This window comes from Pungitius pungitius, chromosome 11 (genome assembly GCF_949316345.1).
Source record: "Pungitius pungitius chromosome 11, fPunPun2.1, whole genome shotgun sequence".
NCBI classification, from domain to species: Eukaryota; Metazoa; Chordata; class Actinopteri; order Perciformes; family Gasterosteidae; genus Pungitius; species Pungitius pungitius.
In genome coordinates this window covers 20,073,041-20,089,065 of record NC_084910.1, presented here as the reverse complement: position 1 = coordinate 20,089,065, position 16,025 = coordinate 20,073,041, and the positions used below count along the sequence as shown (strand labels likewise).

Genomic DNA, 16,025 nt, shown 5'->3' with positions numbered 1-16,025 from the left:
CCTGTCACTGCCATCCAGCGGTGAAACACGTTTAAACATCTGGGCATCAACAACGAGAGCTACATGACAGCGATCATAAAATATGAACGTTTGAGAGGTGTGTAACATTAATGGCAACGTTGACTTTATATGTAATAAGCTATGAACACTTAGTGTTTATAATTAATCACACAAATCAGATAAATGTGTTTTATTGATAAGATAGTGTCAAATTTCAGCGTTTACAGATTCAAAGCAGTAGGATTGCATTGACCAAATACAAATAAATGGAAACCAACAAATCCGCACTATATCTGAGCAGAATAAACTAAATCAGGTAAAAGAATTATGATTAGATAAAAGGCTTTTCCAAAACTTTGCATTTCATTCAACTGACAACTCAAACTGTGTACTTTAACATAAGATACCGCAACTAGTATAAACCCATATCATAACCCCCGCAACCTCATTCATTAAATTCACATCCCACTTCTATATAAATTTCTTTATATTTCTTCTCCTCTTCAAACTAGTAAAGTTTTGGCCACCAGCATCAACCAGCCTTCTCATTCAGTTCACCCTGCATTGTGAAACACTTCCATCCCACTTCCTCCAGCTAAGGCACATCTAGAATTAGGTTTTTTCCCCCCATACATAAAGAAAGTCACTTTTTAACAAGTAATAGGACATTTAATACCAACATTCCCCTTCAACGCATTCATCTACTTTCTTACCACCTTCCACAAATTTGTTTTGTTCATCTCGTATCAACGACCCCTGTGCAGCACATCGGCGCATCACGAGGTGTGAACAGCTATTTTTGCGGGCGCCAGAGTGGTCGGCGTGCTGTAGAGCCCGGGGCCCACAATGGGAAAGATCCTCTCATCAAACTTGTGTTTTAAAGTGGCGAGGTGCTTGGTTGTTCCCCCATCCCAGAATGACACCTCTCCCTTATCGAAATCAAGCTTGACGCGTATCCTCTCCGGACGCTGCTGCACCGGCAGCTCGGTGCGCTCGGGGGTCGAGACGGCGTACACCCCTTTGCTGAGCACTAGGGCCCACACGCCGCGGCCCGTGGAGACCGTGAACTTCCTCTTGCGGGGCACCGACTCTTTGCAGACTCCCACAATCCACTTGGGGTTCTCGCCGACGATGACGTCCCACCTGTGCTTCCCGGAGATGTAGCCCTCGGCCCCCAGCACAAAGACGCAGGGGTCGAATCGCTCCGGGTTGTCGGGGACGACGAGGCGCTCGGAGCTCTCCATCACGCTGGACAGGTCGGCACTGAGGGACAGCCAGGGGGAGGCGGTGTTCGGGTTCAGCACCACTGGATCTGCACACGGGACGAGGCGAAGACGCGTTATACCTGCAGCACGGCGTCCTAAACGTCCTGTAAAGACAGATCCTTCCACACGCACGGTGTCATTTACTCACTCGATTTGACGTGGTCCTGCAAGCTCTTCCAGATCTTGAAGCCCAGAGCCCCGACATGTTTGCCCATGTTCAAAAGAGAGTGGTCGGTGAGGCGAGGTTCTTCACGCGTCCACTCGGTTCTGAGGCAAAGACGACAGGATGTGAAGTTAACAAGAGGCCAACTACAGCACAAACACAAAGGAAGAACATTTTAATCAGAGTTGAATTACAAAAATGTGTAATATACGTTTCAAAATAAAATCCCAAACCTGCCAAACAATGACTAATAAATACAAATGATAATATGTAGTGAAATGTACCTCATAGTGTAGAATATTTGCTTTAGTGAATTTTGCAGTTACTTACTCTCTTTTTAGCTTCTGGAAATTCTAAAACATGAACGACAGTAACGGAGATTAGTTTCATGTTCTCTTTCCAAACATCAGATGAAAAAAATGACGTCCCAACAGGTGTTCCCTCACCTGCAGGAGGGGAAGATCCTCGTTCCCCATCTGCTTCTGCAGCGTCTCGCTGAGCTTGGAGATGGCAACGATGTCGTCGTTGGTGCTGTGGAGAAGCTCCTGCAAGGCGCCGATCTTCTCCTCCTCCTCGGCCGCCAGGTCCTTAATGCGGCGAGCTTCCTCCGCCACCAGCTCCTTGTGGAGCCTCTCGAACTCCGCCTTGATCTGCCGCTCCGCCAGCCCCGCCTGGTACTGCGCGGGGAGCATAGAGCTTACAGGGGGGGGGGGGGGGGGGGGGGGGGGCGCTCCATGCTGGTTTGATTAACGTGGCGGAGGAGCCTTACCTTGATGTACTCTATCGCGTTGCTGAGTTTATGCGTCGTCTTCTTGTACGACTCCACTTTCTTTTGGAAAATCTGGACTTTGAAGCCAAGCTCCTTCTGCAGGGGGGGAGGGGGGGGGGGAAGCATCACAAGGCGATGAAAAGTCGACAGTGACGTTTTAGCCGCTTGTTCTTTATTCTGGTTTCCACACTGCTGTGTTTATTACTAGTTATTTAGTTATCATAATGAGACCTGTGATCTCTGGTGTCTGTATAATAAAGGGGTCACACGTTAGTAAGTGAGATGTAGAGGAAAGTGCGTGTTTGATGAGCATTTAGTAGACCAGAGAATAACGTACTTCCGTTCTAGTATAACTTCAAGTATTTAAAGACCTCATCGATGATCACGCATTACATTCAGCCATCAAACGTTTAAATAAAGGTGTTTTTTCCCCCACTTGTTAAACTATGAATACTATGAAGACATATTGAAGAGGAGTCCCGCACCTGGCACATCTGGACCCCCTCCCGCAGTGACCACAGCCGGTGCGTGCTGTGCAGAATGACGCAGCCGCGGCACACGGGCTCTTCGTCCTTCTCGCAGTACATGTCCAGCGGCCTCAGGTGCAGGGGACAGGTGTCCGCGCCGTGCGGCGTCCACCTGCTCGTCTGCTCGCGGAAGGTATCGCACGCGTCGCTGAGCGCGCGGTTGGAGATGGCCTGCGCCTCGTCGAACGCCGCCCGGCACACGGGGCACTTCCGGTTCGACCGAGAGCAGTTCCGCAGGCACTCGCGGCAGAAGCTGTGTGTGCACGGCAGCAGAGCCGGGTCCCGGAACACGTCCCGGCACACGGGACAGGTGAGGTCCTGCCGCAGCGGGACGGTCTCCTCCGCCATGTCTTCATCCAGGCTGTCCGCCATGTCAGCTTATGCCCCCCCCCCCGCCCACGCGTCACTTTACTTTACTTTACTTTCGGTTTTGAAGCGCACCCACCTGGCCCCGTGCGTCACGGCTCCGGCTGTTCGCGGCACTCACACCACGAGAGTTCAGGGGCAGAGAACCATCCGAACTGGACCGAGACGAGTGGGTGCTTCCTCACCAGCTCCTTTCCGGTGTGTCAGTGGCTCTTCTTCCTTCTTCCTCCTTCCTCCTCCTCCTCCTCCTCCTCCTCTCCGGGGCCTGTGTTACTGCCCCCTGCTGGACTGGATCGTATTAGTAGGTAAAAAAAGATGCTTATTGGGGTCCTAGCTGGTTGTCACGGTTACAGAGAGGCGTCCTTTGTGTTTTAACGACGCTTCGCTGACGAGCTACCGAACCGGGATGTCCGAATCTGTCCCAAAAAAACTTTTGAATCTGAAAAAAAAAAAATTGCAACCCGAAAAATATAATACAGTGAATATCAAACAATAAATAAAAAAAAAAGATTATTGAAAAAAAAAAAACTGAGTCAAAACTATATTCAACACGAAAATATTTTTCGTCCACTTATTTTTATTTTGAATACAATGTTTTATTTTTCAATGTTAAGCAACGAAACTTAAACTTTCAGGTTCACATTTTTTTTCTTCGAATGAACAAAACTTTTGACCTGGTCTCTCCCGACTTGAGGGTCCCGGGACAGGGGGGACAGGGGGATGGGGGGGACAGGGGGGACAGTTGGACTACTTACCCGTCCCTTAACTTATCTGGACCGGTCCAGATGTGCAGATGGTTTCAGCCACTACACCCCAGCACACCACAGCAGATTGTCTTTCATGTTTACATCACACATTGTCTTTTTCTTTACTTTTAAACTTGATAATCCCATAAAGTTTTGTCACTTTTTGTACCCTTGTAATCCACATGGCCGGCACCTGAAGTGCTTTTAATTCTTTTGAAATTTTGCCACGTTTTAATGCTTCATTTGGTCCCCGAGTTCATATCATTCTTTTATAAAAGACGAATCATCTCATTGACCGACGCCCTTTCTTCCAAACGGTTAATTGTACGAGTCCTTCCAACAGATGGAGCCACTTTTCCACCACGTGAGACGGCCGCGTGAGATCCATCAAACACGGCGGCGTCCTCAGAGCTGTGGGTACGAGCCGCTCTTTGCGTCCGTCCTTCAAACAACCATCGACCATCCGTCCCTGCACACCTGTGCCTGAAGGCTGGTGCATGAAGTAGACGTCGTGCACAGTGCACAGTGTGAAGATTGTTTACCAAAACGATCAAACTAACTGAAAGGAACATTTTGTTCTAACCACAAATACCTGCTTACACCCCCTCGTTTCCACCATTAGTTTATATGTAAGAGAGACATTTCCAGATGTCCATAACAGACTAATTTATCACAGTTGAACATCAGCATGACAGCTGTAACATTTCAATAGCTCTATTTGGTTTATGAGCACGTTTGACTACAAACTCAATTTTTAGCTAATTTAATTCTATTTTAAATCTTTTAACGTATATTTATTTATTTATTTGAGCAGTAACCATTCTGCTCAAAAGGAGTGGGCCGAAGCAAAAGAGCTTATATATTTGTCATCTCACAATAGTACAGACTATAGTGCCAAATACAACAAAACAACATCAACAATTACAAAACAACAGCAAGAGGGATTATATACACTTACAATGTCTGATCATGGTAGAATACTCCTAATGGACAATATTTTCTTTTTTATACTTGTCAAAACGTATCCTTCATCTTTTTAATGACTGTTTTTTTGGTGTGAAAATGTGGTTTTTGATCGTCATGGCAACAAATGTCACACAGGAAATCCACAAAGGTGTTGCATGTCGACTTTAAAAAAAAAGAAGGAAATTTGCACAAATAATCTGTTTTCGTCCTCTTACCCTTGTAAAACTTTTAGCAAAAGGCTTCACATCAAATCAACCCTTCGTGGACAACGCAGCTCAACCCAAAGACTCTGTTTTTCTCCTTTGTAGAAATGTAGAACATATTAACGTTCAAAGTCTCTAAGACACTTTTAAGCACATTTAATGATCCATTGAGGTCGTTATCCCTTTGGTATTCGTTGGTATATATATAAAACAAAGCACTTTATTCTAAAATTTTAGGCAAAGAAAGGATGCAAGATTATAAAGGAACTTTATACAAATTAAGGCCATAGATTTGTTGGTCCAACTTAATCTCTGACGTTACTGAGATATTAACCTACAATGTGGTTACACCACTCTCAGTTAAACCAGAAGAAGGAAGGAGGTGTGTAAAAAACGGAGCCTCGTACAAACCCGTTCTGACAGGTGGTCGAGGTTTGGATATTTCCGCATTAACATCACGAATAGTTAGTACAACTTCTAAAATCAGCGTTCAGAGTTTTTCAAATGGCCAAAAGTACGGGATCATAGAAATCAAAACTGGAAATGTATTTGGTTCTTTCAGTTCCACCACAGAAATACCTTCATGGTTTCACAGTTGCTGTTTAAAAAAACATGCCATGTAAAAAAATTGTTTTACTCTTTTTTTTTTTACTCTTTAGTTTATTCAGAATCTTAAAAGCTTATATAGACAAAAACAATGCCATTTAAAAATGTGAAAGAAGTGTTTTTTCTGTCTTAAGAGTCAAAAGAGGAAAAGCATTATAGTGTTTGTGAAGTAAAGAGACTCTCAGTATGAGCTGCTCTCTTCTGTGGATCTCAACATGAAACACATTCACGAATCACTGTTGCACATTTTTAAGTTGTTTCAGTTTAGATCTTGAATAGCTCGACATCATATTTTTTTTTACATTCATTGTGTCAGCAACACAATAAATGTTGGTGCCAATAAAAATTCAATATGGCTAAAATTTGTCAATATAATGGCCATTTGTTACTCATAATTCATTTATTTATTATTCATCTCTCTTTATAATGTTCTTTCTTTGTTCCCCACATGTGCTTCATAAACCAACGGCTGGATTTTAAAAGTCAATTCTTTGTTTGACAGGAAGTCAGCGTAAAGCCCTGAGAACGGGGGTCATGTGATCCTCTTTTCCTTCGTCCTTCATTTACTCTTTAGGTGACTGTTTTGATATAACGTGTCCAGGTCACGATGTTGTGTGATGTCATCTAGGCCTGTATGGCTGACTGAGTTAAATTGTGTCATGGTGTTTGAACAGCTGTTATCTGAAGGCTGAACCCAGGCCACAACCAGGCCACAACCAGGCCACAACCAGGCCCAGGAGGTCCACGCAGGCTACAGCACAGCTGCCAGGTACTGACAGGAGCTGTGTGAGCCTCTGGCCGACAACATTATGACATTGTGTGTTTTGCATGTCTTTTGCAACGAACCAGGGGGTCTGCAAGGCGTACGTCCTTGAAACCACGAGTCTTTCTTCAGTTGAGCAACAGATCAGAATAATCGTGAGGGCTGTGAAACCGACAAACCCACAGAGAGTCTGCGAAGACCTGATTAACACTGCTCTTGTACTCAATTGGCTTACATAATCTCTTTCGACAAATTTAATTTTATAAGTGCATAATTAGATTTCTCGTTCTTAGAAACCCATGTTTTCGTCGCAATAATTTGTCACAATAAGATATTCTACAATGGGGTAATTCACAGGATGGACAGTGCACAGTAGGTACATGGTCAATAACCAGAGCAGCAGTAGGTACAAAATATGATGCACACAAAAATGAAAATAAAGAAGTAGTGCAAAGACCACAGTAACTAACTATACTAAATATGTGCACAGTGTACCCCAGTGGTTGCACATGTGTTCCAGTGTTCTTTGGTCCTTTCCTGTGGTCCACTGGGTGTGCAGGAGGTCGTGCAGGAGGTCGTGCAGCCTGGCAGCAGCAGGAAGGCTCTGTGGATGAGCCGACATGCTGCTGCCCCAGCGGACCACTCCATAAAACATCAACACCGATGCCGGATCGATGTGCAAACCGTACTGGGTCCAAAGATGAGCTCCACAGGGCGGAGATGGACAAGGACCAGCCTCTCCAGGGTCTTCATCAGGTACATGGCGCCATTTGCTGGCAGCCATCAAGGGAAAATGAAATCAATCTTGTATTTCCATCAAATTTGCCTCACTAATCTGCTGGGCTTTATTGGGAAACATGATCTTCCCTTATGGTCCAAAACATTGAATTTCACAGTTCAACCAAACATTACAACATTCTAAATGTTGACAATTCAGTTCTTCTTGCCCTTAGATCTGACTTGCAAAGACCCCTCGCAATTCTCTCACTGCAACACCTGCAAAACGAGGGAAGACAAGGTGTGAAACAAACAGGAAAAAGCTCTGAGGCGTCCTGGCGATGGGGAAGCAGACACTTTCAAGCCGGAACTGCCACTCAAACATCTGCATGTAGACTATCACGTTAACATGACATTCTTGAGGATGTGAAAGTGATTCATGGGGGAGATCATGAGCTGATGGAGTGTGATAGAAATCCTATTAGAGCTCTTTCATGAGCTCATTAACTGTGCAACAAACGGCCCGTTCTTTCCTGATAAAACATTTGCATACTGAGTATATGTTAAATCCAGCAGTTCTTCATGATTGACAGCTTTCTTGTCAGACCCGTTGTCTTTGGTTTCCACGCGTGGTACACATGTTAGAGGCAGGTATCTCCCACGTGGGCTTCCTCTTTACTGGTTTTGTCCTCTCTGATCATTCATGCTCTGCGCTCTGCCTGCTCACTGAAGATAACACATCACAAGATTACAACTCGGTGAGTTCTGACGCTTGTTATGTAATTAATGCATGTACGGTTTGTTACTAGGAATAGGTTACTCGTCATTACTCGTCGTTTGATCAATGCATTTCCACTGCTTTTGTGTTTTTGGCGAATTAACTAAATACCGATAAACATGAATTGAATAGTTTTATCTTGTGTTCTCTGTCATGTGGTCTCTAGTGTGACGATGTGCCCTTAAGTTGCAGCGTTGTTGATATGCAACAAGTTGAAGCACGGTTATAACTATCGTCATTTCTTTTTTCCCTCCACTCTTCTGACTCAGTTTCTTTCCTTTATTTTCGTAGGAGTTTCCATTGACATTATTATGTTTATTTCATTATTTTTTTATTATGCTCATGTCCATCTATTCTTTTCTAAAATGTTTTTTTTTGTTAATCCTTTAAAATTGAGTTGTTTAAAAAAAACCTGCCGAACATTTGGGTGCTTCGACATTCTTGCAGAAAACTCTGAAACTGATAATTCGGCTTCCTCTCCACATGTGCTTCAATTTCTCTCTTATCTATAATTCTGCACAAGTTGTATGACTGAAGTGCTCACTGTTCCTCCCGCTAAACAGGGAGATGAGAGCATGTGGATCGGCCTCAGGTCCTGAACATTATCAGCTCTTATCTCATGAAACCATAAAACGTGTTTTTGTTACACCACCGTCAAGAAAAGATTCATTTAACTACAAAGGATGCTGTACGCCTCATATTTTGCCTCTAATGCGGCCCGAAACCTGTGTACAATACTGTTAGAAATTTGAATACGGTCTAAATAAACTTAAATTTAACATTTAGCAAAATGGATTTTGACTGATGAACAGGACAAAAAACAGTGCATCACTCTTTTGCTTAAAGCGCATGTGGTGGTTTGCCCCACTTCCTCCTCCCAAGCGGTCTGATGTCTGAATGGCACCACCGTGTGTTGGACGAGCTCCAACCGGACGCACATCTCGATCTGCTCTTCTCTTTGTGCAGAGTTCAGCGATGGACCTCCTGTCCACGATGGAAGGGAACTACTCCGACATCGAAGACTTGTACGACAATTTCTCCTACGACGAAGACGACGTGTGTGATCTGAACGAGTCGAGGCCCCTCGAGGCGGTGTTCGTCCCCGTTCTGTACTCCGTGGCGTTCGTCGTCGGCATCCTGGGCAACGGCGTGCTGCTCGGCGTCCTGGTCAAGAGCAGGAGGTCCTGGAGTGTGACGGACACCTTCATCCTCCACCTGGGGGTGTCCGACGTCCTGCTGCTGGTGACTCTGCCCGTCTGGGCCGCTCAGTCCGCCCAAGCCGAGGGATGGACCTTCGGCGCTCCTCTCTGCAAGATCACCGGCGCCCTCTTCACGGTGAGCGCCGCGCAGCGGGAACGACGCACGCCGGTCACAGCGCGGCCTTTTACTCGTGTTTGCCTGCTTCGTGCCCTCAGATCAACTTCTACTGTGGCATCTTTCTGCTGGCCTGCATCAGCCTGGACCGCTACCTGTCCATCGTCCACGCCACCCAGATGTACTCCCGCAGGAAGCCCGGCGTCGTCCACATCAGCTGCTTGGCGGTGTGGCTCGTCTCGCTGCTCCTCACCATCCCCGACTGGATCTTCTTGGATGCCGTGAAGGTTTCCAGAGAAGGCCAAAAAACCCAGTGTGTCCGCGACTACCAGAGCTACGCCTCCGGGGAAGTGGGCGACTGGCGACTGGCGTCCCGCCTGCTCTTCCACACCGTGGGCTTCCTGCTGCCTTCGGTGGTCCTGATCTTCTGCTACTCCTGCATCCTGCGCCGGCTGCGGTGCGGCGCCCAGGCCCCCCAGAAGCAGAAAGCCTTCAGGGTCATCGTGGCGGTGGTGGCCGTTTTCTTCCTCTGCTGGACGCCGTACAACATCACGCTCCTGGTGGACACACTTCACTCCGGCGACAAGAACGACACCTGCGGCGCCAGAACCTCCCTGGGAACGGCCAAGATGATCACCTCCTCCGTGGGTTACCTCCACTGCAGCCTCAATCCCGTCCTCTACGCCTTCGTGGGCGTGAAGTTCCGACGTCAGCTCCTCCTCATCCTGCGGTCCCTGGGCTGCAGGGTGAAGATGGGCGCCAAACTGCAGTCGGTGACCAGCAGGAGAAGCTCCGTTTGGTCTGAGTCTGGTGACACGTCCAACTCCATGGCCATCTAGGAGAGAGACACCAGCGCAGAGACGGCAACGCGAAAGGTTTCTGGTAATGTCTTGAGTTATTGACCTGTGTGTGGATCTATTTTTCTTGTATTTCCCTTTTCTTCATTGCAACAAGACGCTTGTTCTCTGTAAGTTACTAATGCTGTATACTGCTTTCAAATGGATTTCATGCCACAATAAAAAGTTCCCTTAAGTTGTGTTTTTGTGAACGGATTGTTTCACACATTACAGTACAACAGACCCAACAGGTTCTCTTAAAGGCAGATTTAGGTATTTGGTGCTAAATATGATCAAGATTACAGAAATGACATGAATGAGTGTGCAAGCTTTCGAGTCGGCGATTCAGAGAAAAACATCTCTGACAGGAAACTAAAGTCACAAACAGCCGCCACTCATCCTGGAGAAGATGTTTCCGACAAGCAGAGAGCGCTCAGAGATCATGTGTCTCACGTCACATCTGATTCAGATGGAGGAGCAGACGTTTCACAGCAGCAGACCGGTGGCCCCCAAAGCTGCAGAGAGAGTTTCCCTTAAGCCTTGAACCAGCTGAGCGATAGCAGTGAGCAGAGCGGGTCGGTGGTCCGTCCGGGTTCACAGCTCCACCTCCAGCTCTTTCTGGAATGTTTCTACCAAGACGATTCAAAGCCTTCTGTTTTCAGGCCGACTCGACTCCCTTTTTATGTTATCAGTACAAACAAAGTATGTTTGTACTGATAACAGGTTGGTTGTTCATTAAAGTGATAAGAAGTTCACAGGCAGCTACACAGGAAATGACTCTTCAATCTGATGCAACACTTTATAATCAGACGGGTTGCTGCTGTCACAGATAAAAGCAGCATTTCTCACAGTTAAAGAGGAACAGGGCCCTGAGGGGACAGACGTTGTTTTATTATCTTCTATAAACTTATTTCACGCCGAGTTTCAAAAAGCACATTCGGTTGTGAAAGTCGGTTATTTCACGTCATTTTGGTGTGTTTGAAACCACGAAGTAGCGCCGCAATCCTTCAGATAAGATCGGATCCTTCAGATCCTTTTTCCATTCCACCACGCCTACCCAAACAGACAAGTCTTTACAACAGAGATATGTAAAGGCCGTCTTCCCCCCCCCCCTCCTCCATCACATGATTGATGACATCACCACCTGTTTGTGTCCACAGGCACACACGCGTGTTGCAACAAAGGAGGGAAAACGAAAGCTGTGGCGAATAGGAAATTCCCTCCCAACACTGCAGTGACACACACACACACACACACACACAGTTCATTTTCTTAAAGCAAATGACAGGAGATTTTTTTTAATTCTTCTCGCTTGGTGTTTATTTCACGCAGCAAAAGCGCTGACTAAATACACAAAAAACACACATTCTGTCACTTGGTAGAAAAACTGCTCTATTGCCTGATGCACCTGCTGCAACCAAGACTTCATTATCCAACAAATGTACCTCTCAACACGCCACATGTCTTCAGCTTGTGCACAACATGGACGAATCAAACACCACATAATCAGCCTTTGCAACACTCCAATCAACCAACTGGGCTCTTTCAGGCTTCATTATGGTTTACAGCTTAAAAACGGTCATTGACACATTTCTTAAACGTCTATAAAAAGTAATAATAATAATAATAACAACACAAATATAAAAATTGAATAAAAAAAAGGTTAACAAGCTAAAATTGTGAAACAGTGATTTCAAAATAAAAAATAACAATGTATGTCACAACAACTTGTAATGGACACTCGGGTTAAAGTGCAACATCTAAGAGTCACTTAAAAAAATAATCTATTTCCCAACCTCTCATCACGAGGTCCTCCATCCCCTGAGCCCATGACACGGCGCCACGCTGACGGCCCCTCGGGGGGGCGGAGCCTGTTTCAGAGTCACTGGAGGGAAACGTTGCCCATGGATCAGCACGGAGTTGCCTGCACCTGCACCTGCACCTGCACCTGCTGGTCTTTACTAGTCAGCGGTTTGAGCGCTTCCCCTCCGGGGTTCCCCTCACGCGGGGCCCCCTCGGCCCCCTCGGCCCCACCCAGCTCCCACAGCGAGCCCTCGCACTCCTCGCCGGCGCACCTCAACATGGCCACAGTCCGCTTCCTGACGTTTCCGCACAGGCCGAAGTAGAGCAGGGGCCTGAGGCAGGCGTGCGCGCAGCCCAAAGCCGAGGTGACCCCCAGCGCCGTTTCCAGGGACGCGGCGTGCTCGCCGGGCTCCTTCGCGCGGCTCCTGGCGGTGTCCACGATGAGCGCCACGTTGTACGGCACCCAGCAGAGGCAGAAGGCCGCTACCAGGGGCAGGAAGACGGCGACGGCCCGCCGCCTCTGCGGCCGCGGCAGGACGCGCGACCAGCAGAGGGCCAGGGCGGCGGCGGGCAGCAGGAAGCCCAGCGCGTGGCGGAGGACGCGCGACGCCAGCTGCCAATCCGTCAGTGGCCGCGAGTACCTGTGAACGCAGAGGGCTCTGCCCTGGGCCGGATCCTTCTTCACCGCCAGGAAGACATAGTCGGGGCTGGCGAGGAACAGGCAGGCGAGCCAGATGGACCAGCAGGTGATGTGACCCAACCTGGGCCTCTTCTGGGAGAAAAGCCGGCTCCCCCGGACGATGGAGAAGTAGAGATCCAGACTGATGCAAGCCAGCAGAAAGATTCCAAAGTAGAAGTTCACCTGCCAAAAAAGAGAAAGAAGAGGAAAACTTGAGCTGTGATCTGATGTAAGAGGGAAGCCCCAGCTTTCATTTCCTCTTCTCTCATCATTTCCCATAAATCTGGGGAGCACATGATCGTGATCAATACAAGCGTCCGGTACGATGACCCCTGTCATCAGCCCACCCGCTACTTACGTTAAAAGCGGCGCCACTGATCTTGCAGAGAAAATCCCCGAAGCTCCACCCGCCGCGCTGAGCCGCCTGCGCCGCCCACAGGGGCAGCGTCACCAGCAGCAGGACGTCCGCCGCGCTCAGGTGGAGGACGAAGGTGTCCGTGGTGCTCCAGGATCGCCTCTTCTTGGCCAGAAGGGCGAGCAGCAGGCCGTTCCCGACAAGCCCGAGGACCAGCCCCAGGGAGTACAGAACCGGGGCGTGCGCTGCCCCGCCGGCCCCCGGCTCGGGGTCCCCTTCGTACTGATAGTCTTCGTCGTCGTCAAAGGTGTAGTTCGGCCGAAACAATCCATCAAGATCCACCTCCATGCTCATCTGCTGTGGAGGCGACAAGAGAGAAATCTGAAATGCTCCAGAGCCTCAAGAGGACGGACGCGAGCTCAGGCAGTCCTCTGTGCGCGTGCACGTGTGCGCGTGTGCGACGGTTGGGTCCTTAAGAAGTCCAGCTGAGGCTCTTTAAGAAGGAATCAGCCCGGCTCATATGATGGGAAATAACTATGATGCAATAGTGGAGTTTGCTTGGAAAGCCCAGTTTCGCCCGGTCATGTGCACGCACGCACTCACTCACACGCACGCACTCACACAACAAACTGCCATGTCACGCAAATAAAGCAGCGCGGTCGTCACTATGTCAATACTGTAGAAGCCACAGCTTCTGGTATGAGCTTTTTTGGTCTTCAGCTGACGTCATGCATCAACTATCTCGTGCACGCGTAACTTATAGCTGCTTGTCACGACAGGAATGATCGCGCACTTTAAGGATGAACCTCGCGTTGCGCGGTTCGCGGGTGGAAACCAGTTAAAGAAGGACAGAGTCTCCACAGGGGTCCCCGGCTTTAAGTCAAAGGAGGCCTAGCAGCTGCTGCACCAGACATTCAAATCCAACAGGAAGACGAACCAGATGTTTCTCTGAGTTCACGCCGAAACCCAGAGATGCGCGCGGGAACCACCACACGCGCTGCGCGAGTCAACGGCGCCCAGGTGCAACGAGGAGCGCGAGCGGACGGTCTGCTTTGCGACGCGGAAGCACACGGCCGCGGGCCCCGTCACGACCCCGCGGGGGACTTACGTGCTCGTCGGTGCGTCCTCGCTGGACGGTTCCGGTTGATCGAATGGCTCTTCTTCGTCGCGCACAGTGCGAACTCTTGACAGACTTTCCTGATGGAAACCCGAGGCGCTCGATTGTTTTTCAAAATAAAACGCACGTTGGAAAACCGTTCAGTCTCAGCTGATAGAATCACAATAAAATGTTGAAAAGTGGGCGGTGCCTTTGAGTTCATTTCTATTTCCACATTAGTTGATAAGACATGGCACGGTACCTACTACCTATGTCGTTATCGTGGGGTTAAGGTGCTTTATTCTGAAGGCCAGACATCCGCCCGTCGGCTTCGTGTCTTTGATGCTTCTGAGAATCACATCATTGCTGAACAACAAAGAATCACACAAAGTGCCGCACAGGCAGCTGCTTACCGCCAGGTGGAGGTGTTTCCAAACAGAAGGATGGAAACATGAACACGCGAATGATCGGTCCGTGTACCTTTTGATCGTTCCTTTTACCGTAAAAACCAGAAAACGAAAACACTCGTTTCTCGTTTTTCGTTTTACATTCGGTAAAAGGAAAGTCGGCGGCCGTTTTCTCGTTTTTCGTTTAGAACCAAAAAAAGGAGACCAACTGACAACTTTTAACTCCGTTAATATCTTTTGTGGGTTTTTCCATAAAACGAAAATACGAAGCGTAGCCGCTAAACCGGAAGTACGTAGATTTCCACAGTAAAATCCACGCAACTGTCTGCAATGACAGCAGTAGTTGACTACACTCCCTGCTCTTTAAACCATAGATTTATCTAGGTCACTTATGTCAAACTCCGCCACAGGTGTCTGGCTGCACGTCCAGTGCGGTCCGCCACCGGAGTGCGTGCGTACGGTCGAACAGTATCTGGCCCGAACCTCGAACCTTAAATGAGTTTGACACCCCTGATCTAGGTTATTACAGGTGTATTTGATGCTGTTTATTTCATGTGATTTTTAGGGTTTTTTTGCAACCATTGTTGATTCATCTTCACCTTATTCATCGTGTTACATTTATGTCATGAAAGAGGGAACATGTATTGTTTATTAAGCAATAAATAATGACAGTTATGGTCAGGGTTAGACTAGAGAGGTCTGGTTCATTAATTCTGGTTTGTTTATTACACTTCCATGCATAATTGAACGGTTAGGCCCAAGAGGTGAAAAGGCCCAGATGATAAGAAATAATGTTGGACAGATACCACCGTCAGGCTAGAAATGGGTTGGAAATCATTGCAACAGACTACCTGCTTTTATTTATTTTTTTTAAGCCAAAGAGGTGAAAGGATGAGAAGATCTAATGTTGGACTGTGTTCCAAAGAATATTACTTTAGTTTAATTGTCGTCAGATTTATTACTATTTTGAAAAAACTAAGCCTTAAATTATCACTGATTGCGCCCATGTTAGTTCTATCTCAAAGCCAGATTTAAGGGAAGCTTCTCGATTGCACAGAGACATTTTATTTCCAAGAGAAAATTATTGTAAAACATTAAATTCCTATTTCAAGGAAGAGTTTCCAGCGCCATCAAAAAAAAAATGCATGGAGGCGACAGCTGCGTGTAGCAAAGAGGCGGCGTATAATAATTTAAATGAGTTTTATGAAGTTACTGTGTATTGGAACCACTATATTGTTGTGTGTATGTTCTATACTGACACCTAGTGGCGAATGTTGATGTTGAATGCGGATAGCTAGCGACTAAAATAACAGGAAGTGACATACAGGATGTGACATACAGAAGTGTGATTCAGGAAGTGATCGTGCCCTCAGTGTTAGCATCTCAGCTTACCATCTTCACAATCCTATGCCTTAAAGTCCACAAACCGGCTTCATCTGTAAGTTGACAATCATTTATAGTTATATTAAGATGTTTAGGTCAATATTTGTTAAGTTATCCGTACATAGTCATGATGATGATTTCCTGTAAATTACATATGAGTCTGTTATCACATGGTGACCACGTTTTGGCGCTAACATAAACCAAACACACAGTGCTTGTTAGTTCTGGTTTACACTAACAATCTTTAGTTTGTGACCGATGTGATTTGTACTTTCCACGCACT

The 16,025-nt window shown here is 47.2% G+C and overlaps 3 protein-coding genes across 4 annotated transcripts; 1 reads left to right on the top strand and 2 right to left on the bottom strand.

Annotated features, from left to right (window-relative positions):
- Positions 1-181: 181 nt before the first annotated feature.
- On the bottom strand, positions 182-3,288 carry trim35-28 (tripartite motif containing 35-28). Its single transcript, XM_037454075.2, has 6 exons — positions 2,683-3,288; positions 2,198-2,293; positions 1,875-2,105; positions 1,759-1,781; positions 1,414-1,532; positions 182-1,312 (listed from the first exon to the last, which is right to left on the bottom strand). The coding sequence occupies exons 1-6, from the start codon at positions 3,094-3,096 to the stop codon at positions 777-779; spliced, it is 1,419 nt and encodes a 472-aa protein (XP_037309972.2). The 5' UTR covers positions 3,097-3,288; the 3' UTR covers positions 182-776.
- On the top strand, positions 3,255-10,295 carry cxcr3.1 (chemokine (C-X-C motif) receptor 3, tandem duplicate 1). Its single transcript, XM_037454079.2, has 4 exons — positions 3,255-3,395; positions 4,180-7,849; positions 8,836-9,204; positions 9,285-10,295. Exons 2-4 carry the CDS (start codon positions 7,730-7,732, stop codon positions 10,020-10,022), a joined length of 1,227 nt encoding a protein of 408 aa, XP_037309976.2. The 5' UTR covers positions 3,255-3,395; positions 4,180-7,729; the 3' UTR covers positions 10,023-10,295.
- Positions 10,296-11,299: 1,004 nt separating this feature from the next.
- On the bottom strand, positions 11,300-14,366 carry LOC119197616 (C-X-C chemokine receptor type 3-like). Of its 2 annotated transcripts, none has more exons than XM_037454083.2 (3): positions 13,965-14,366; positions 12,860-13,210; positions 11,300-12,684 (listed from the first exon to the last, which is right to left on the bottom strand). In XM_037454083.2, exons 2-3 carry the CDS (start codon positions 13,208-13,210, stop codon positions 11,929-11,931), a joined length of 1,107 nt encoding a protein of 368 aa, XP_037309980.2. In that variant the 5' UTR covers positions 13,965-14,366; the 3' UTR covers positions 11,300-11,928. The 2 variants fall into 2 exon arrangements, with proteins under 2 accessions (XP_037309980.2, XP_037309979.2); XM_037454082.2 differs by having other exon boundaries at positions 12,860-13,213; positions 13,965-14,363.
- Between the last annotated feature and the right edge of the window lie 1,659 nt (positions 14,367-16,025).